Source organism: Entelurus aequoreus, linkage group LG10 (assembly GCF_033978785.1).
Source record: "Entelurus aequoreus isolate RoL-2023_Sb linkage group LG10, RoL_Eaeq_v1.1, whole genome shotgun sequence".
Lineage (NCBI taxonomy): Eukaryota > Metazoa > Chordata > Actinopteri > Syngnathiformes > Syngnathidae > Entelurus > Entelurus aequoreus.
In genome coordinates, this window is record NC_084740.1 from 33,842,658 (window position 1) to 33,864,631 (window position 21,974).

Consider the following 21,974-nt stretch of genomic DNA (forward strand, 5'->3'; position numbering starts at 1 on the left):
TGGTGCCTTCAAGGACCCCCAGAGTGCGGTAACAACGCCAAATAAGTCACCTTGTCGGCGGCCAGGATCTTGAAGGAGGCGATGACCTGGTCGGCGGTGTCCGTGTCGGTGGTCTCGCGGGACATGAAGTCGATGAAGGCCTGGAAGGTGACGGTTCCCGTGTTGTTGGGGTCCACGATGCTCATGATGCGCGCGAACTCGGCGTCACCCTGGCGACCGAGAGGGAGGTTAACCCGGCGCAAAGACGCGCACACACATGGACGACGGCGTAGAAACAACAAGACACGTGCAACAGTTACACGCCAAGACAAACGCTGACACAGCAGAAATGTCCTGAGAGAATAAAGGACAAGCAGAAATAAAAGCAAGCAGAGAAAGAAGAAAAGACAAACATGAAGGTGGCCTGCAGGTCAACAACTTACAGTATCCACCATCTACGTATCAGCTTGGTATCAAACTATCTACTCCTTTTATCAAGGTTTGCAGTTGGGATTTACATTTGATACCAAATTAACAGGTTTACACTTTGGTATCAGCATGTGTACACCTAATATTGGCATACTTTGACTTGTATATATATGCTTGGTATCAATCAATCAATCAATCAATCAATCAATGTTTATTTATATAGCCCTAAATCACAAGTGTCTCAAAGGGCTGCACAAGCCACAACGACATCCTCGGTACAGAGCCCACATACGGGCAAGGAAAAACTCACCCCAGTGGGACGTCGGTGAATGACTATGAGAAACTTTGGAGAGGACCGCATATGTGGGTAACCCCCCCCCCCCCTCTAGGGTATCAGCATGTGTACACTCTAACATATTTAAGCATGGTATCATCATGTTTTGACTTGTATATATGCTTGGTATCAGCATGTGTACACTTGGTATCAGCATCTTTTGACCTCTGTACACTGCATATGCTTGGTATCAACATACTATAACCTCTATACACTGCATATGCTTGGTATCAGCATGTGTACACCTGGTATCAACATATCTAAGCTTGGTATCATCATGTTTTGACTTGTATATATATATGTTTGGTATCAGCATGTGTACACTTGGTATAAACATATTCAAACTTGGTATCAACGTAGTTTGACTTGTATATATGCTTGGTATCTATATATGCTTGGTATCAGCATGTTTACACCTGGTATCAAACTATCTACTCCTTTTTTTAAGGTTTGCAGTATTGCATTTGGTACCAAATTAACAGTTTTACACTTTGGTATCAGCATGTGTACACTTGGTATCAGTCTACTTTGACTACGTATCAGCATGTTTAGAATGGAATGTTTATGCCGGGTTCCGACGCGCTCAAACCCGGCAGCTACACCTTCGAACCCGGCAGCTACACCTTCGAACCCGGCAGCGACAGAGACACCCTCGAACCCCGGCAGCGACACCCTCGAACCCCGGCAGCGACACCCTCGAACCCCGGCAGCGACACCCTCGAACCCCGCAGCGACACCCTCGAACCCGGCAGCGACACCCTCGAACCCGGCAGCGACAGAGACACCTTCGAACCCGGAAGCGACACCTTCCAACCCGGCAGCGACAGAGACACCTTCCAACCCGGCAGCGACAGAGACACCTTCCAACCCGGCAGCGACAGAGACACCTTCGAACCCGGAAGCGACACCTTCCAACCCGGAAGCGACACCTTCCAACCCGGAAGCGACACCTTCCAACCCGGCAGCGACACCTTCCAACCCGGCAGCGACACCTTCCAACCCGGCAGCGACACCTTCCAACCCGGCAGCGACACCTTCCAACCCGGCAGCGACACCTTCCAACCCGGCAGCGACACCTTCGAACCCGGCAGCGACACCTTCGAACCCGGCAGCTACACCTTCGAACCCGGCAGCTACACCTTCGAACCCGGCAGCTACACCTTCGAACCCGGCAGCTACACCTTCGAACCCGGCAGCTACACCTTCGAACCCGGCAGCGACACCTTCGAACCCGGCAGCGACACCTTCGAACCCGGCAGCGACACCTTCGAACCCGGCAGCTACACCTTCGAACCCGGCAGCTACACCTTCGAACCCGGCAGCTACACCTTCGAACCCGGCAGCGACAGAGACACCCTCGAACCCCGGCAGCGACACCCTCGAACCCCGGCAGCGACACCCTCGAACCCCGGCAGCGACACCCTCGAACCCCGGCAGCGACACCCTCGAACCCGGCAGCGACACCCTCGAACCCGGCAGCGACAGAGACACCTTCGAACCCGGAAGCGACACCTTCCAACCCGGCAGCGACAGAGACACCTTCGAAACCGGAAGCGACACCTTCCAACCCGGCAGCGACAGAGACACCTTCGAACCCGGAAGCGACACCTTCCAACCCGGCAGCGACACCTTCCAACCCGGCAGCGACACCTTCGAACCCGGCAGCGACACCTTCGAACCCGGCAGCGACACCTTCGAACCCGGCAGCGACACCTTCGAACCCGGCAGCGACACCTTCGAACCCGGCAGAGACACCTTCGAACCCGGCAGAGACACCTTCGAACCCGGCAGAGACACCTTCGAACCCGGCAGAGACACCTTCGAACCCGACAACGACACCTTCGAACCCGACAACGACACCTTCGAACCCGACAACGACACCTTCGAACCCGACAACGACACCTTCGAACCCGACAACGACACCTTCGAACCCGACAACGACACCTTCGAACCCGACAACGACACCTTCGAACCCGACAACGACAGAGACACCCTCGAACCCCGGCAGCGACACCTTCCAACCCGGAAGCGACACCTTCCAACCCGGAAGCGACACCTTCCAACCCGGCAGCGACACCTTCCAACCCGGCAGCGACACCTTCCAACCCGGCAGCGACACCTTCCAACCCGGCAGCGACACCTTCCAACCCGGCAGCGACACCTTCCAACCCGGCAGCGACACCTTCCAACCCGGCAGCGACACCTTCCAACCCGGCAGCGACACCTTCCAACCCGGCAGCGACACCTTCCAACCCGGCAGCGACACCTTCCAACCCGGCAGCGACACCTTCCAACCCGGCAGCGACACCTTCCAACCCGGCAGCGACACCTTCCAACCCGGCAGCGACACCTTCCAACCCGGCAGCGACACCTTCCAACCCGGCAGCGACACCTTCCAACCCGGCAGCGACACCTTCCAACCCGGCAGCGACACCTTCCAACCCGGCAGCGACACCTTCCAACCCGGCAGCGACACACTTAAACCCGGCAGCGACACACTTAAACCCGGCAGCGACACACTTAAACCCGGCAGCGACACACTTAAACCCGGCAGCGACACACTTAAACCCGGCAGCGACACACTTAAACCCGGCAGCGACACACTTAAAACCGGCAGCGACACACTTAAAACCGGCAGCGACACACTTAAACCCGGCAGCGACACACTTAAACCCGGCAGCGACACACTTAAACCCGGCAGCGACACACTTAAACCCGGCAGAGACACCTTTAAACTAGTAGCGACACCTTTAAACTAGTAGCGACACCTTTAAACTGGTAGCGACACCTTTAAACTGGTAGCGACACACTTAAACCCGGCAGCGACACACTTAAACGTGGTAGCGACACCTTTAAACTGGTAGCGACACACTTAAACCCGGCAGCGACACACTTAAACCCGGCAGCGAAACCCTCAAACCCGGCAGAGACACCCTCAAACCCGGCAGCGACACCTTCAAACCCGGTAAACCTGGTAGCGACATGTTTAAACCTGGTAGAGACATGTTTAAACCTGGTATAGACATGTTTAAATTGGGTAGCGACACGTTTAAACCCATGTTAAAACATGTCAAGGCTTGGTGTCAACCTGTTAGGACTGGTATCAGCATAGCTGGACGGTGTATCAACATACTTAGACTAACATCAGCAAGTTTCCACTAGGTGTCAACTCAATGGTACTTGTCATAAACACGTTTACGAGTATTTGAACGTTTACAGCAAGCCGTTTAGGAATGGTATCAACTTGTTGAGAGTGGTATCATGTGCCAACACTTTCTGTACACTAAAGAATCATGTTTACACTCGGTATCGACACATGTGCACCTGTCCCTGGCATGTTTACACCGGGTGTCAATGTTGATACGCCATGTGACGATGTCGATATGCATAAAGTGTTGATACTGGGTGTGAACATGCTCATAAAGTATGCAAAGCATGCCAATACGGGTCTATAAAGGAGTGGATGTTGGACCTGCAGACACCCTGTGAGGGCGTAAGGCCAGCAGCAGTACCAGGCTGTTTCCTGTAGAAATGAGCAGAGCCCGGAAATCATCTGACACCATCTGTCCTGACCGCTTCTGTGGGGTCACAGCGTGGCCGGGGTGGGGGTGAGAGTGGGAGTGGGAGTGGGGCGGGGGGAAGTGGTAAAAGAAAAGTAACAGGATGATAAGAGACATGGAAAAGACACATTTTGGAGAGGAGGAGTAAAAAACAATAAAAAGAAAGATAAGAAGCACAAAGAGTGAAAACCCGCGTCAGAACGCAACAAAGCAACAGAGACCCCAGGTGGACATACAGGAACATTACATCTCCATGCGGACGGCCCCTAGTGAGCCTCAGAGTAGAGCGCTGACTCGGCACTGAGCAGTGACCACCACTCCTCCAATGAAGGCTAGAATTTGTTTGCAAAAAGTTTCAATGAAATGGATCAGGGAAAGTCTAAAGTGCTTTTATAAATTTGAGGAGTTGAGGAGCGGCAGTGACGTCAGCGCTCCTGCCCTGGAGGACTCTCCCCCTCCCCCTGCCCCCGGTCCCGGGGGGGACCTACCTGCTTGTCGTTCTCCACATCGTGGCCCAGACTGATCAAACAGGCTTTGAACTCCTCGGCCATGAGGGCCCCGCTGTGGTCCTGAGGCGGGGCCAATGGCAGCCAATGACAGAGCGGCACAAGGTGACCACCCGACCAATAGCAACACGGTGTAGATGGCGGGATGGAGCGCGGCATGCAGGAGGGGTGCGGGGACGATGGCACACATGGGAAACAGACACCGATGGTTGTTGAGACTATGTCCACACTCACATGCAGCCAAACATCGTAAATCATGCAGGCTGCTGAAATGCATGATGGGATATCTGCCATCAAATGTATTTCTATGTGGAATACTTTTGAACAGGGGCAAAATAAATGAAACCTGGATGCATATGCAAAAGTGAAATATATTTATCTGTGCAGTAATCTATGTATTTATATCTGCACCTTATTGCTCTTTTATCCTGCACTACAACGAGCTAATGCAACAAAATGTCGTTCTTATCTGTAAAGTTCAAATTTGAATGACAATAAAAGGAAGTCTAAGTCTCGAAAAGCAGCAAAACAAGATGAGTGGTGCTCCAGGGCAGTGTTTTTCAACCAGTGTGCCGCAGCACGCTAGTGTGCCATGGGAGATAATCTAATTTCACCTATTTGGATTTTTTTTTAAAATTCCGCAAAAACAGTAATTATAGTCTGAAAATGATGTGTTGTTGTTGAGTGTCGGTGCTGTCTAGAGCTCGGTAGAGTAACCGTGTAATACTCTTCCATATCAGTAGGTGGCAGCCGGTAGCTAATTGCTTTGTAGATGTCGGAAACAGCGGGAGGCAATGTGCAAGTCAAAAAATGTCTAATGCTTAAACCAAAAATAAACAAAAGGTGAGTGCCCCTAAGAAAAGGCATTGAGGCTTAGGGAAGGCTATGCAGAACGAAACTAAAACTGAACTGGCTACAACGTAAAAAAAAAAAAAAATGCTGGACGACAGCAAAGACTTACTGTGGCGCAAAGACGGCGTCCACAATGTACATCCGAACATGACATGAAAATCTACAATGTCCCCACAAAGAAGGATAACAACAACTGAAACATTATTGATTGCTAAAACAAAGTAGATGCGGGAAATATCGCTCAAAGGAAAACATTAATTGGAATTTAAATTTTCCTGAGGGAACTCTCCTGAAGGAATCAATAAAGTACTATCTATCTATGAAACTGCTACAGGAAAATACCAAAAAAGAGAAAAAGCCAACAAAATAGGAGCGCAAGACAAGAACTAAAACACTACACACAGGTCGTGACAGTGCACCTACTTTGAGATAAGAGCTATATTGATGCATGCTTGGTTATGGTTAAAGTCGTATCCAACAATTGCGACAACGACTTTTTACTGACAACTGACTTTCGTTTTTTAATGATTTCTGCTGGTGGTGTGCCGCCGGATTTTTTCAAAGCAAAAAATGTGCTTTGGCTCAAAAAAGGTTGAAAAACACTGCTCCAGGGGACGATGAGGCGACACAAAGACCACATGTGGGTGCATGAGTGAGTGAAACAGAGACCCCTAGTGGTGATAGAAGTCCTTCCTCGTCCTTTGGTGATCAGTTCCAACCGTTAAACACCAAATGTTGTCACACTTTCCTTAAAGTATGTAGTAATATTTACAGGAAATGAGTGTTCACCCGTGTTGAGGCGATCTAACAACAAATACTCACTCGCTTGGCTCCCCTCTCACACCCTCCTACGGTCTAAACATTAGCATGGACATGAGTATTTGCCCCACAAATGCCATTAAGTCTCTTGACAGCGTTAACTTGCACGGACAAAAACTGATTTGAAGTAACGCGCAACTTTTTCCCCAAAGCAGAAAAAGTTGATTTGCGGCGCCTGACCTTGTCGAAGTGGTTGAAGGAGGCGCGGTACTCGTACAGCTCCTCCTGGCTGATGCCCTTGGCGTCACGCGTCAGGATCTGGTTCTCAATCTCGTTGATGGTCCTGGCGATGGTGGTGTGCAGCTGCTCCCAGCCCACACGGATGTGCTGCGGAGGGCAAGGAAGACGCGCGTGTGAGCAAACGCTGTCTTGACATACGGTGCTACTTTCTCATGGCTTCCTCGCCAAATGTTTGCCCCCGTTTTTGTATTCCGCTTACGTTATCTTACAGCCGAACATTGTGCCTAACAAACTAGCCTGTTTGCCCGCGTATTACACTGATTTTTTATTGAGTGCGACTGCAAAATATTCAAATATGGGGCCAAAGAAAGTTGCGAGAGAGAGCACTTTGATTAAAGTGAGAAACTCTCCTCCAACTCTCACCTCATCAAGAGTCTTCAATAAAAGGTCAAAATGATGTTAAATGTTTATTTATACATTTCATTTAGGGCTGCAACGATACACACACACACACACACACACACACACACACACACACACACACACACACACACACACACACACACACATATATATAAAAAATTAAAAATAAAATATATGTGTATATATACACAAATATGGACATATATACTGTACACACACACACACACACGCACACACACACACACACACACACGTAGATATAAAAAATATATATACATACATATATTAATAAAAGCAAATATATATGTGTATATATACACAAATATGGACATATATACTGTGTATTATATACTGTGTAATATATACTGTATGTATACACACTCTGTATATACATATGTACATACATATATACACATACATATATACTGTACGTATACACACATACAAACATATATATATACACATGTATAAAAATATATATGTGTATATATACACAAATATGGACATATATACTGTGTATTATATACTGTGTAATATATACTGTATGTATACACACTCTGTATATACATATGTACATACATATATACACATACATATATACTGTACGTATACACACATACAAACATATATATATACACATGTATATAAATATATATGTGTATATATACACAAATATGGACATATACTGTACATATACACACACGCGCACACACACACCTACATATAAAAAATATATACTGTACATACATATATAAATAAAAACAAATATATGTGTATTGTACTGTGTATTATATACTGTATAATATACATATATATACACACTGTATATACATATGTACATACATATATACTGTACGTATACACACATACATACATACACGCACACACGTACATACATACATATATATACACACACACGTACAGATGTATACGGTATATAAAAAATATACATACATACATATATAAATAAAAACAAATATATGTTTGTAGATACACAAATATGGACATACTGTATATACTGTGTAATATGTGTAAATATATTAATAAAAATATACATATTTTTTTAATGCACACATGTTAAATGTGCAATTTCAATGTTGATGTGCATTTATTAGAAAAAAAGAAAGAAGATTATGACAAGCATAAAAGTATTGTATATTTGAATAATCTTCCCTAAAATACACATTGAGGCTATAGTGTGTTTTATCAAGTAATTTGATGAATCAAAAACTAACTGATGGATTACTAGAACATTCTATAGCTGCAGCCTTAATTTAATTCATAATTTTTTATGTTTTCTGTATGTTGAACTATAACTATTCCCTTCAAAATGTGTTTTGTGTTCCTATTTTTGGGTATCTGTAACAGATTAATTGGATTTTCGTGCAATTTGGTTTCCGTCTGACCTTTGGAGATGGGTTACTAACAAATAGTGAGGTGCCACGATATCACTGTGCAATTTACGAAGCACGCACGCCTTACCTCCATGGAGTAGGCGGTGTATGTGTTGTCAAAGATGAGGGCCTCCTGGATCAGTTTGTGGATCCCCTCCAGCTGCTCAATGTTGGGCTTGTAGTCCACGATGCTGCGCTCGTACTCCTTCAGGTGGGTCAGCTGGTCTTCCAGGGTGCCGATCATCTCAATTGATATCGTGCCGATTTCCTGTCAACACGAGGGCCCATGCTTGAATTGCACTCCACCTGGCAACCGTTCTCCTCTTTCCTTGAAAACACGGCAGCCACATGGGGCCGACTGCCGGTGCTCTCCGGCAGCGGCTACACTCCATGCCTTACCTCCATCTTGGTTTGTATCCAGGGCCCGACCACGTTGGCTTGTTCAGCAAAGTTCCGTCTCAGGGTGTCGTGGGACTGCTGCTTGCGGAGCTCCTCCTGCAGGGCCTGGTCACGCTGAGGCACCAACCGCTGCGCCTGCACACAAACCATCCCTTCAGCCTCACACCATGATACACAGGTGATCAGTTCTCACACACTCTGCGTCCAAAGTGCGGCCCATAGCTCATTTATCTAACGGCCAGAGGTACAATCATTACCATTCTAATATTAGCATGCTAGCTTTGTTTTTTTGCTAATTTTGCAGGAAAACACCTCAGTGTCAAATATGTTGTTAATTGACAAATCATACTAGTTAGCACGCTAGCTTTGTTTTTTGCTAATTTTGCAGGTATAAACCTCAGCGTCAAATATTTTGTTACTATTATTTTACTATATTTTGTTTGTAATATATTGAGGTACTTGATGCATGCTACAGTTAGCATTTTAACATACTAACATTAGCATGCTAGATTTTTAAGCTAATTTAGCAGGACCTCAATGTCATATGTTGGTACTTCACAAATGCTCACTGTAAGCAATCTAGCTTTTTTAGCTCAGTTTGCTCACATTTTTTGTTATTTGACGCTATAAAGCCAGCGTGCTAACTGTTAGCATGCCAGATTTTTAAAGCTAATTTTGCAAGCATACACCTCAGTCATATGTTAGTAACGTTAATATGCTAGCATTTTAAACTATTTTTTTTATGTACACAAGAGGAATATATTGTGGTACTTGATGCATGCTACAATTAGCATTTTAACATACTAACATTAGCATGCTAGATTTTTAAGCTAATTTAGCAGGACCTCAATGTCATATTTTGGTATTGCACAAATGCTAACTGTAAGCATGCTATTGTTAGCATAGTCCTGTTAACATTCTAGCTTGTTTAGCTCATTTTGCTCACATTTTTGTTACTTGACGCTATCAAGCCAGCGTGCTAACTGTTAGCATGCTAGTTTTTTTTAAAGCTAATTTTGCAAATATACACCTCAGTCATATTTTAGTACTTGATGCATGCTAACGGTAATATGCTAGCATTTTAAACACATTTTTCCAGGTACACACAGTAATATATTTTGGTACTTGATGCAGGCTACAGTTAGCATTTTAACATACTAACATTAGCATGCTAGATTTTTAAGCTAATTTAGCAGGACCTCAATGTCATATTTTGGTATTTCACAAATGCTAACTATAAGCATGCTATTGTTGGAATGTTAGCACAGTACTGTTAGCATTCCAGCTTTTTTAGCTCATTTTGCTGAAATTTTTTGTTACTTGACGCCATCAAGCCAGCGTGCTAACTGTTAGCATGCTAGCTTTTTTTAAAGCTAATTTTGCAAGTATACACCTCAGTCATATTTTAGTACTTGATGCATGCTAACGTTAATATGCCAGTATTTTAAACACTTTTCTCAGGTACGCACAGAGTAATATGTTTTGGTACTTGATGCATGCTACAGTTAGCATTTTATCATACTAACATTAGCATGCTCGATTTTTAAGCTCATTTAGCAGGACCTCAATGTCATATTTTAGTATTTCACAAATGCTAACTGTAAGCTTGCTATTGTTAACATGTTTAACTCATTTTGCTCAAATTTTTTGTTACTTGGCGCTGACAAGCCAGCGTGCTAACTGTTAGCATTTCAGTTCGGCTTTGGCTCTTCAGTATTCAAACAACATTTCTTCTGAAATTGCATTTTCTAGTTTTTTTGTGCTGGCTTTGAAGTTAAAAACTACCAAAAATGGCCCCCGCATCTTTTGAGTGTGGTCCTCAGTGGAAAAAGTTTAAAAAACCCTGCTTTACCTGTTCCCACTTGCTGTCGATGCTCTGCGGCGTGATGGTGGTGTACGGGTTGATTCCGCTCAGCTTGATTCCGTTGTGCTGAGCGATCTTCTGGACCTCGGAATGGAAGGCCTGGATGGCCTCGCGCTCCTTGTTGGCGTCCGGCAGGGTGGACTTGAACTGTTCGTGAGCTCGGATCAGACTCTGAGGGAGCAAACGTTGACATCTTTTACCGCCTGCCGAGTAAACCGCACACATTCCCCTGGCTTTAAAACGCAGTACCTGGATCTCCTCGATGTTGTGGACGATGAACATGTCCTGCAGGTCCTCCATGGCGCCCTCCATCCAGTTGTTGAAGGGCGCCGCCCTCTTGGCGTACTCAAGGTAGAGCTCATCTATGGACTCCAGCACCTTCTCCGTTTTCTAGAAGAAAAATCAAAAAGAAGACAAGCTGGAGTCGCTTTCTCTCCACGTGTTGCAATGACGTCGGGGGACAAACCTGCAGTGAGTCCCTGCGTCTATGGGTGAGTTCTCCCAGGCGGTCCCACTGATCGCAGATCTTCTGACAGCGAGCGTTGACGCTGGGAGCGTCATAATAGTCCAGCTCGCTGAAAAACATTTGCATGCATTGAGTCAGGTTGCAAATATCATAAACTATGATTAAGTGTGGCAATTAGTAGGGCTGTGAATCTTTGGGCACCACACGATTCGATTTGATTCGATTCCTGGGGGTAAAGATTCGGTTCAGAATTGACGCTCGATTCAAAATCCATACTTTTTAATAAAATTGTTCTATGATTAACAACATTCCTCCATAAAATAGATAAACAGCTATGACAATTTTGTTATATAACTTCAAAGAAAACTGGTTTTGTTTGATAAAATTCTACCCAAACATTTAATAAAGTCAAATACAAATAAGACAAGAAGAGAAGTATCCAACACTTCTCTTTTCTAAAGTAAATCTGTACATCAGATATGATCATCTACATCAACAAGATGATTTGCCTGAGTGGATGGACAGGACAGATTAAAAAAATAATAAAATAAAATCGATTTTTGATTAGATTTTTTTTTTTATAGATTAAGAATTGTTACAAAAAATAATCGCGATTAATTCGAAAATCCCCCTTAATAATCAAGGATAGCTACGTTCACATTTGAACCGATACGGTACCTGAAATCGATACCGCTACTCAACGGTACCATTTGCCTGTACTTTAAGGTGCGCTAATAAATGTTAATTGTTTAATAGTATATATATTTTTATTAGAGATGTCCGATAATATCGGACTGCCGATATTATCGGCCGATAAATGCTTTAAAATGTGATATCGGAAATTATCGGTATCGGTTTCAAAAAGTAAAATGTATGACTTTTTAAAACGCCGCTGTGTACACGGACGTAGGGAGAAGTACAGAGCGCCAATAAACCTTAAAGGCACTGCCTTTGCGTGCCGGCCCAGTCACATAATATCTACGGCTTTTCACACACACAAGTGAATGCACGGCATACTTGGTCAACAGCCATACAGGTCACACTGAGGGTGGCCGTATAAACAACTTTAACAGTGTTACAAATATGTGCTACACTGTGGACCCACACCAAACAAGAATGACAAACACATTTCGGGAGAACATCCGCACCGTAACAACATAAACACAACAGAACAAATACCCAGAACCCCTTGCAGCACTAACTCTACTGGGACGCTACAATATACACCCCCCGCTACCCGCTACCCCCCCTCCCCCCACCTCAAACCCCCCCCCCCCCAACCTCAACCTCCTCATGCTCTCTCAGGAATGCATGTCCCAAATTCCAAGCTACTGTTTTGAGGCATGTTAAAAAAAATAATGCACTTTGTGACTTCAATAATAAATATGGCAGTGCCATGTTGGCATTTTTTTCCATAACTTGAGTTGATTCATTTTGGAAAACCTTGTTACATTGTTTAATGCCTCCAGCCGGGCATCACAACAAAATTAGGCATTAACTAATTAATTCCACAACCACTAAATTATTTGGCAAAGATCGCACTTTCCGCCCTCCCTTACTTGAGCTCCTGCGCAATGGCGGCGATCTGCTCCACCCTGTCCTGATGGGCCGCCAGGTCGCTTTCAAAGGCCTCGTGTTTCCGCAGCAGCGCCTTGACGTCTGACAGCGTGGCGGTCTCGTAGTCTTTCTGAGTCAGCATGGCCTCCTTCCCTGCACGTGGGACACGACAGAACTCAACCACATGCTTGAGATGTGCCGTCATAAATGACCCAGCATGTATTCCACCGGGCACCCTCAAGTCGCTTGAGAAAAACTGAACACATTTTACCATCGGTCCAGGATTCGTGGATGGAGGCCTTCTGGCGGAACTTCTCCGCCAGATGATCCAGTCGCTCCAGACGTCTGATCTCGTTGAGGAGCCACTCCTCGTAGCCTTTCTCCGCTCCCTCCAAGGTGTGCCACGCTCTGTTGATGTCCTGACAAGCGCATGAGAGGGATGAGGACCCTCTTTCCGAGGCCAACGTACATAGAACATAGAGCTAGATGTACGTACAGACACCATGTGTCCCTCTGACGGCATGAAGGCAGGTCTACCGCCAAGTCTCAGTTTGGTCTGCAGCGTGTTGAAGTTGATCTCCAGCTGACATTTCTCCTGGACCTGCAAGATCAGCAGTTAGAGGCGAGGCACATTTAAAACTTTTCACATTTTAATTGATACGGTACCGATTCCCGATAGCTGGGAATCGATACGGGTACTCAACGGTGGCAATTTTAGTACAATTGTGTGTTTAAATGTTCAAAACAACCATTTCTATTTAACACTGACCGTCCAGTTGTTATCTTGGTTTCTTACACTTTTGTGTCTCATTTGCAAGTACTGTACCGTACTATATAGTAGACATTGCGTGCAGATGCAATTCCAAGGTGTGTTGTGTTTTTTCTTCTGTTCCACCCTACAAAGTGTTTATACAAAGCACTGTACTTATTACACACCAGGTGTTTGATTGTAACATGCATTAGTTATAATTTTTTTTTTACAAAATTTGGAGGCGTTGATATCACCATGTAAAACCGTCTATGGCAAATCCAATGTAAATTAGCATTGAGCTACAACATTTTGAAAAGTGGAGCCTGACTGTTCTTTTGAGCACCTTCTTCGTGCTTTGCTGGCATGGAAATTTTCAACATTACCTCAAAGTAGTCCGGTTGAGTCCGCAATCAGTGTTCGCCGGCTTGTTTCCCGGTCAAGTGCTTGAACCGGTGCCGACAACAGAAAATAATTGCGAGGCACTGGCATAGACGATTGTCATGACATTAAAGTGCATCCGGCAGTGGAGGCTCCTCTAAGGGGTCTTGGGGCACTAGGAGGTTAACCCCTTTACTACTGTTACCCCAGGTGGCCCTTGGCAAAGGCCTAGTTCCTGACTGCCCCCTAGCCAGGGATATGGTGAAGACCTCAACGGCGGAGCAGGCGGAAGACGGTAGATTTAAGAATTACCACAACGGCTGCGATGGCGGAAGAAGGCTACAGCAGAAAAGGGTCCCCAGTCGTCTTGGACTCCATGCAACTGGACCCTGACCCGATTCTGTCAAGGATCGTGTGGTGACTGTCTGTGCACCAGTCTCCCCACGTTACACAAAGTCACGCACAGGCATCCTCCATAAAGGGATACACCCCTACCAGGAGGATCGTCACACTCGTTCGAGTGACCGCCGATGATGAGACAATTGCCAAAACGGAAACAAAACAGGGCATTGCGGGACTATCTACTTGTGGCTGACCACCTAGATGGTACAATTCAAGTTAATATGGCCGTGCTTTTATTTTAAGGCTTAATTTGCACAAAACAGTGTGCATGATTAGTAGTTCTGTTGAGGCTGCTTAGTGATAAGAAAGGTCAGAATATTACAGCATATAGGAAACAATTTTCATACAAAATTAAGGATGTCCGATAATGGCTTTTTGCCGATATCCGATATTGACCAAATCCTTAATTACCGATACCGATATCAACCGATACTGATATATACAGTCGTGGAATTAACACATTATTATGCCTAATATGGACAACCAGGTATGGTGAAGATAAGGTCCTTTTTAAAAAAAATAAAAAAATAAAATAAGATAAATTAATTAAAAACATTTTCTTGAATAAAAAAGAAAGTAAAACAATATAAAAACAGTTACATAGAAACTAGTAATTAATGAAAATGAGTAAAATTAACTGTTAAAGGTTAGTACTATTAGTGGACCAGCAGCACGCACAATCATGTGTGCTTACGGACTGTATCCCTTGCAGACTGTATTGATATATATTGATATACTGTATAATGTAGGAACCAGAATATTAATAACAGAAAGAAACAACCCTTTTGTGTGAATGAGTGTGAATGGGGGAGGGAGGTTTTTTGGGTTGGTGTACTAATTGTAAGTGTATCTTGTGTTTTTATGTTGATTTAATTAAAAAAATAAAATAAAAACAAAACAAAAACGATACCGATAATAAAAAAAAACGATACAGATCATTTCCGATATTACATTTTAAAGCATTTATCTCTATACAAAATGATCAAGATATAACTAGATACATTAACTGGCTTAGCAGCAATGCTAGGCAACGGGCCTAGGTGGCGTCCATCTTAGGGGGTGGGACTTTCTCATTTAAGCCAATGCAATACAATGCGCTGTATATTGAAACATATATATATTTTTTTTTTCGTTTACTTTATTGTCAATGTAAAAACCTGTGCTATTGATTGTTTTTTGGTTTTTTTTGTAAAGAAAAAAAATAACTATTTTTTCCCAATTGTGCAGCGTTTTTTCCAACCACATGCAGCACAATGTGTCTGAGTTCTTGTCTTCATTTCCGACAACATGGGCATACTATCGTGCATACCTACTCTAGTTATATCTACGGAAATGACACCTTTGGTCGCACATTTCATGTCGACAAAAGCAACAAAATGTACAGTATGTGGATGTTGACATAATGAGTCGTTGGCAACTTTAGCGTCTTCAGCTGTATAACTCTGAACCAAGAACGGGAAGAAGTTGGTTATGTGGAACCTTTGGTGGCTTGTGGACACGACGGTAGTCTCTGAAGTCCTCCAGCTTCTGCTGCATCTCAGACATGGTCTTCTCTGGGTTTCTGTTCTCCAGCCAGGGGATGGTGCGACGGATCCACTCCAGAAGCTGGACAGGAAGACATAATCAGCGCCGCCGTAAGCGATGATGCCCGCACAAGCGTTTCAATTTGTACTCACGTCACTGGCCAGCTTCTCGTAGTCCTGCATCAGGTGCTCGTTCTCCTGATTGACAGCCAGCACTTTGCAGATACGGTTGGCGGCGGTCTCGGCCTATCAGAGCACACGCTGATGAGAGGCGCTTGCACTGATCGGAGCAACATTCATGGAGCTACGTCTAAACTAAGCGTTTAGTCATTCTTAATTTCACTGTTAGAGTTCTCTCTCCGCTTTGCTGTGAACACACACGAGCAGTGACTAAGAGCTAATCTCATTCCCAGGCACGTTACGTTAAAAATGGCACACGTGTTTGTCAAAGTGCAAAAACACTAAATCCAGCAGCTTTATTGGACTAATTAAAACATGCTGGAAACTGCTGGCGGTTAGTTTCATTTCTTCAGTCTCACACACACACACACACACACACACAGTGTGTTTAAAAACGCCATGCGTCTTAAGTGGGTCCATACATCCAGTTACAGGTTCACGTGGCGCTGCGGTCCTCTAGTCGCTCCTACCATTTAACTAGTGTACGGCTGGAATGCAAAAAGACACAACTTCAAGACTATCTGTTGAAATAAATAGATTTTCTATAACATATTGAGAACGGACATTTCACATTTCTTACAAAACATTGGGAACGGTTGTGTTCAGACAGAAGTTGAAGCAAAATGACAAGAGTGAAGTTGCCTTGTGTTTCTCAAAGCAATGAACAGCTTGGAGGATGTGTTCCTTTACAGAGCACACGGAAAGTATTCATAGCACTTCACTATTCCACATTTTGTGGTGTTGCAGCTTCATTCCAAAATGGAATAATTTCACTTTTGTCCTTAAAATTCTGCACGATACCCCATAATGACAACGTGAAAAAGAAATTTGCAAATGTATTCAAAAAAAAGAAATAACAGTGAGCTTCATGGCAAAGATTATGAATTCATAAGTGCATGTGATTTCTTGTTTTTTAAAAAAAATTATCAATAAATTTACAAAAAATTCCTGAAAATACCTTTTTCACATTGTAATTATGGGGTATTGTGTGTTGAATTTTAAGGACAAAATAAATGTATTCCTTTTTGGAATAAGGCTGTAACATAAGACGGTCGAGCACTGAATAAAGCATAATTTTACCCACCAGCTCATCCATTATTTACATTATTACAGTGTTTCCCATTTATTTTTTTGTGTTGGCTCATTACAGATTAATTTTCACCGCTATAAAAATAGATTTGCCGCTACCTGTTAAGAATTAAACATTTAAAAACATTTTTGTATGCATGTTTATGCGGGGACAAACTTTCAACGCTTTTAAACTCTTCAATAGATATATTTGAAGCAATAACGGCTTCTTTCTAGTGTGTGCAGCGTTTAGTAAATAGTGTTGGGTCAAACAATACTGAAACTTCGATGCAGTCCCTCGATACCTCAATGTGTGTATCACTTTAGGAACAAAACACATGACCGATACGGCTGCTGTGTCATTTGACTATGAAGCGCCAAACTGTCTTTATCAGGAAGCACTTATTAAGCCTGCGTGTGACAAGATTGTTGCGTTTCATATTAGTCGCTACCATCAATGTAGGAAAAAAAGCATGTTTTAAGGCAAGTATTATTTTTCTGTTTACTATTTGGCTCATTGACCAAAGTTACACGTTTCATATTTCTTACTGCACAGCTATTCATTTAAAATATCATATTTGCAAACTTTTTTATTTTATTTGTGACTTTTTTAATCCAGCAGATGGCTCAATTAAGAAATACCAACAGTATCGGTGCAGTGTCAATACAGCCAGTGAGTGTGCCACACACTCACTGAGGCGTCATTACCCATCATCTGACTGCTGAATGTATTAGCTATAATGGCTAATCTGCAGAAACTGATTTAAGACCACAGTTTAATCGACACTATATAGAAATATATTTGCTGTTATTGTTTATCCTCTATTCCTATACGGTTGACGTGCCTAAAAGATTCAGACATTAAGTTTATTTCAATAGATAACAAAATATTAAAATGTTTTGTATTTCAGATACTAAAGTAAAACACTGTTTTGAAGTGACTTTGTGTTCGGAACGACACAGGAGGTCCTTCATACAGACAGCCATCAGACTGTATAATGCATATGTTCCTTGACTGCACTTAAATGTAGAGTATATGTAGAATATATTTATATTAGTTATATATTATATAATATATTATATATATTATATTATTTATTATTATTACTGTCTATTGTGAGCGAACTGTGGTGCTGAATTTCCCCCAGGGATCAATAAAGTACTTTCTATTCTATTCTATGTCCGGAACTTCAGAGGAGGTTCCCATTATTTTGCGTGGGTTGCGATATGTCCATGGCCAGTTATGCAACCCCGCGCCACAGTTAAGTTTGCAGTTTTAAGGGAAACACTGTATTTATGCGATGGGAGCACGACTTGAGGACCATAAATTTAAACTGCTTTGAGAAACACAGAGGCAACCTTAAAAAAAGCAAAGAACCTTATGTTGAGAGTTCCCATCAGCAATGCTGCACTAAGGAGAAATCATATTACTGTGATTTGGAAAACTCCTCACAGTTTTAAAGACGCTTGTATTGCCTCGTTTCCACCAAGTACTTTGGTACAGTAGTTTGGTTTCCCCCTTGTAAAAAGTATCAAGGTGCTCAGTCCCCCTTTGGGGTTTTGTCCCTTCAGGACGGGAATGGAAAGGAAATAAAACCAATTTTTTTTATTCCATAGATTGAGAACATTTAGATCATGTCTACCACAGTATGGCACCGTTTACACCCTGCCAACTGTGGTGCACTTGTTCCTAAACAATGTTAGCTGGATCCTCTTGGTGGAAATGAGGCAAAGGATGGGAACGCTCTGTTGCTGATGCACAGGTGTGCTGATGACGTGAGCGGCTCACCTTCTGAGCGCCAGAGAAGGCGTGATAGAAGCAGGAGACATAGGTCATAATGGCCTTCTCGTCGGGCCGCAGCGTGCCCACGATGTCTGCGCAATACCCGCCCCACAGCGAGCGAGGGCGGCAGAGAGGAAAGAGAGAGAGAGAGAGGACAGAGTGAAGCCAAAGCATCCCAAAGCAATGCAGCTCTCTCCTCAAACAGGAGAACCTCTTGGGAAGTGCGTCTGCGGCCTGACGCTCCACCTAGAAGCAAAGCCGACGTCCTCCTAAGAGGAGATGGCCACTGGAAAACTAAGCATCAAGTCGGGACACTGACTTGGAGCTCCCCCACCCCGGTTCAACACTTCCTGGTGAAAGCGGCGAGTTCTTTTTTTTTTGACTTCTCGTTAATAAATCAGCAGCGTGAAGGAGCTTTCCATACGCCCGCAACAAACTACCACAAGCACGCGAGGATCTCCTGAGGTCGCAGACCGCCGTGCAAAAACAAGATGGAAATGAGGCAGAAACATAACTAGGGGACGGACTAAAGCAGGGGTGCCCGAAGCGTAGCCAAGGGGCCATTTGTGGTCCGCAGCTCAAGTTTTGTCGAAATACAATCAACGAAAAAACTAACAAAATGTCAGAAAAAAGCGGACATGTTGATACTAACAACTAATATGTTTAGTCACGTGTAACACAAAGCTGACACAAAGTTTTGTTTTAAATAGATATACAGTAAACCTTTGGTAATCTGTTACTATTTCCAGGCTTGACCGTGGTACATACACTTTCGCCAAGTAGGAATTAATTATAAAGCAAATATGTTCATAGCTCAGAGCATAAAAAACTGTTTACCACCTTCTAAATACATTTTTAACATTATTAGAATCCTGTAGAAATGAAATAACACCCACATTGTCACCTTTAAACTATTTTAATCCAATATAGTAATGCTGCCTGAGGCTGAGCCAATCAGTGGACACAATACTAATGAGCCCAAGCTGATTGGTTTCGTATCATCCATTGGCCAATAATACCATAGTATTGATATTTTCAGTACATTTAGACATTTTTTATGCTCGAAAAGGTTTAACTTGGGCCAAAAATCTACGTTGAAAATACAAAATATATGAATTATTGACCTATTTAAGGCTCCAAGTACTTCACATCAAATATTCCACTTTGAAACATTTTTGGGGAAAATATTGCATATTTTGTGTGTTTGCCATAAAAAACTAAGTTTTCTACGGCAAAAAAAGATATAAAACAAACAAACAAAAAACATTTAAAAAAGTATAAAAACTTCTAATTGACGGATAAATCTGAAGTTGATCTAGACATGTAAGCCTTGAAAGTAAATAAATTAAATAATGTATGACTTATTTTTAACACTTTTATGAGTGGGGCTAATTTGGATCCCTAAGAATTGCCATTGTCCAAAAAACACTAATGTATCAAAATCAACGTTATTATGAAGTACTGACCTATTTAAGCTTCAATTACTTCACATCAAATATTTAACTTTTGTTTGCCATAAAAAACTAAATTTTCCATTAAAAAAAACTGTTTTTCTATGGTCAAAAAAAGGAATAAAACTAACAAAAAAGAAAACAAAAAAAATAATCGACGGATAGATCTGAAGTTGATCTAGAGATTTAAGCCTTGAAAGTAAAAAAATAAAATAATTTATGACTTATTTTGAACACTTATGAGTGGGGCCCATTTGGATCCCTAAGAATTTTAGCGGGAAATATTTTTAAAAACTGTCATTGTCCAAAAAACAATCATGAATTAAAATAAATGTTATGAATTATTGACCTATTTAAGGCTTCAAGTATTTCACATTAAATATTCCACTATGAAATATTGCATATTGTGAGTGTTTGCCATAAAAAACAATTATTTCTATGTCAAAAAAAGAAATGAAACAAACAAAACGAATCGACGGATGGATCTGAAGTTGATCTAGAGATTTAAGCCTTGAAAGTAAAAAAAAAAATGTATGACGTATTTTTTACACTTTTATGAGTGGGGCCTAAGAATTTTGCGGGATATGTCATTGTCCAAAAAAAAATCATGAATTAAAATATTATTATGAATAATATTATTATGAATTTTTGACCTATATAAGACTTCAATTACCGGTACTTCATATCAAATATTTCACTTTTAAAAATGTTCCGATAAAGATTTTGCAATGTTTTTTCTTTTACAAAAAGGGCATGAACATTACAAATACATAACACTTCATATCAACAGATTTAAAGCTGATCTAGAGATTTAAAACAATGACCCTATTTTTAACATTTTTATGACTGAGACCTTTCCAGGTCCGGGGAGCCCTAAAAGTTTTTTTTTAAATCTATATATTTTACAGGAGTTTTTCCAATTAGAAAATATTAAAATGGCCCCCACATGCTTTGATATTTTTTTTATTTTTATAAAGAGTGCGGCCCTCAGTAAAAATAGTTTGGACACCCCTGGCGTAAAGTGTCATGTTATTTTATCCAAGTTACAAAACATCTGCAGCTTTCACCAGCAGAGTTACGTCCATTTTCTAAGTGTGTGCGTGTCCCAACACGTCCTGTACGTCCTTCTAGGCCGGCCTGTGAAGAGAGGAGCTGGAAAGAGAGCGAGGCCATGCTGCACTGAGAGGCGGCGCTTGTTAGTAGCGGGAGGGTTGAAGAGGCAGAGTGTCGCCGGATCAAAGGGTACCTTCTGTGCTCCAGAGAAGGCATGGTAGAAACTGGACACATAAGTCATAATGGCTTTCTCATCTGGACGAGCAGTGTTCACAATGTCTATCGGGGGAGGTTATGGAGACCAGGACAGAGACAAGTGATTAAACATGGACACACGTGCATACATGGGTGGTGTGTCTCAAATGGCGGACTTCCCTGTTTACGAGTGCGTTCACACGAGTGCGAGGAGCGGAATCCGCTCGCAAGGCCGCCTTGATGCACAGGATTATATGGACTGAAGCACAGTCTAATCAGGGGCACCCGATTTTCACGGCGGAATGCAATGATTTGTGTTCGTAGCTGCCAAACCCACACTGACTGATATAAGAGACCAGCGTACTACTATTAAGCTAAAACACAGGTTGTCTCATTAGCACTTTACCTGAAATTGAATGGCTTCGTTT

The 21,974-nt window shown here is 42.8% G+C and overlaps 1 protein-coding gene across 2 annotated transcripts in view; it reads right to left on the bottom strand.

Annotated features, from left to right (window-relative positions):
- The window catches only part of LOC133658486 (alpha-actinin-4), a 36,008-nt gene that overhangs the window by 234 nt on the left and 13,800 nt on the right, over positions 1-21,974 (bottom strand). Inside the window, exons 7-20 of one of the 2 annotated variants that reach the window (XM_062060572.1) lie at positions 21,545-21,630; positions 15,970-16,062; positions 15,773-15,898; positions 13,259-13,363; positions 13,034-13,181; positions 12,765-12,915; positions 11,206-11,314; positions 10,989-11,129; positions 10,728-10,910; positions 8,876-9,010; positions 8,565-8,744; positions 6,660-6,806; positions 4,791-4,871; positions 51-209 (exon numbers count right to left, since the gene is read on the bottom strand). In XM_062060572.1, the coding sequence (XP_061916556.1) occupies positions 51-209; positions 4,791-4,871; positions 6,660-6,806; positions 8,565-8,744; positions 8,876-9,010; positions 10,728-10,910; positions 10,989-11,129; positions 11,206-11,314; positions 12,765-12,915; positions 13,034-13,181; positions 13,259-13,363; positions 15,773-15,898; positions 15,970-16,062; positions 21,545-21,630 (1,844 nt within the window). Of the gene's footprint in view, positions 1-50; positions 210-4,172; positions 4,321-4,790; positions 4,872-6,659; positions 6,807-8,564; positions 8,745-8,875; positions 9,011-10,727; positions 10,911-10,988; positions 11,130-11,205; positions 11,315-12,764; positions 12,916-13,033; positions 13,182-13,258; positions 13,364-15,772; positions 15,899-15,969; positions 16,063-21,544; positions 21,631-21,974 lie in introns of those variants that run through there. The other variant, XM_062060573.1, reaches the window with a different exon arrangement.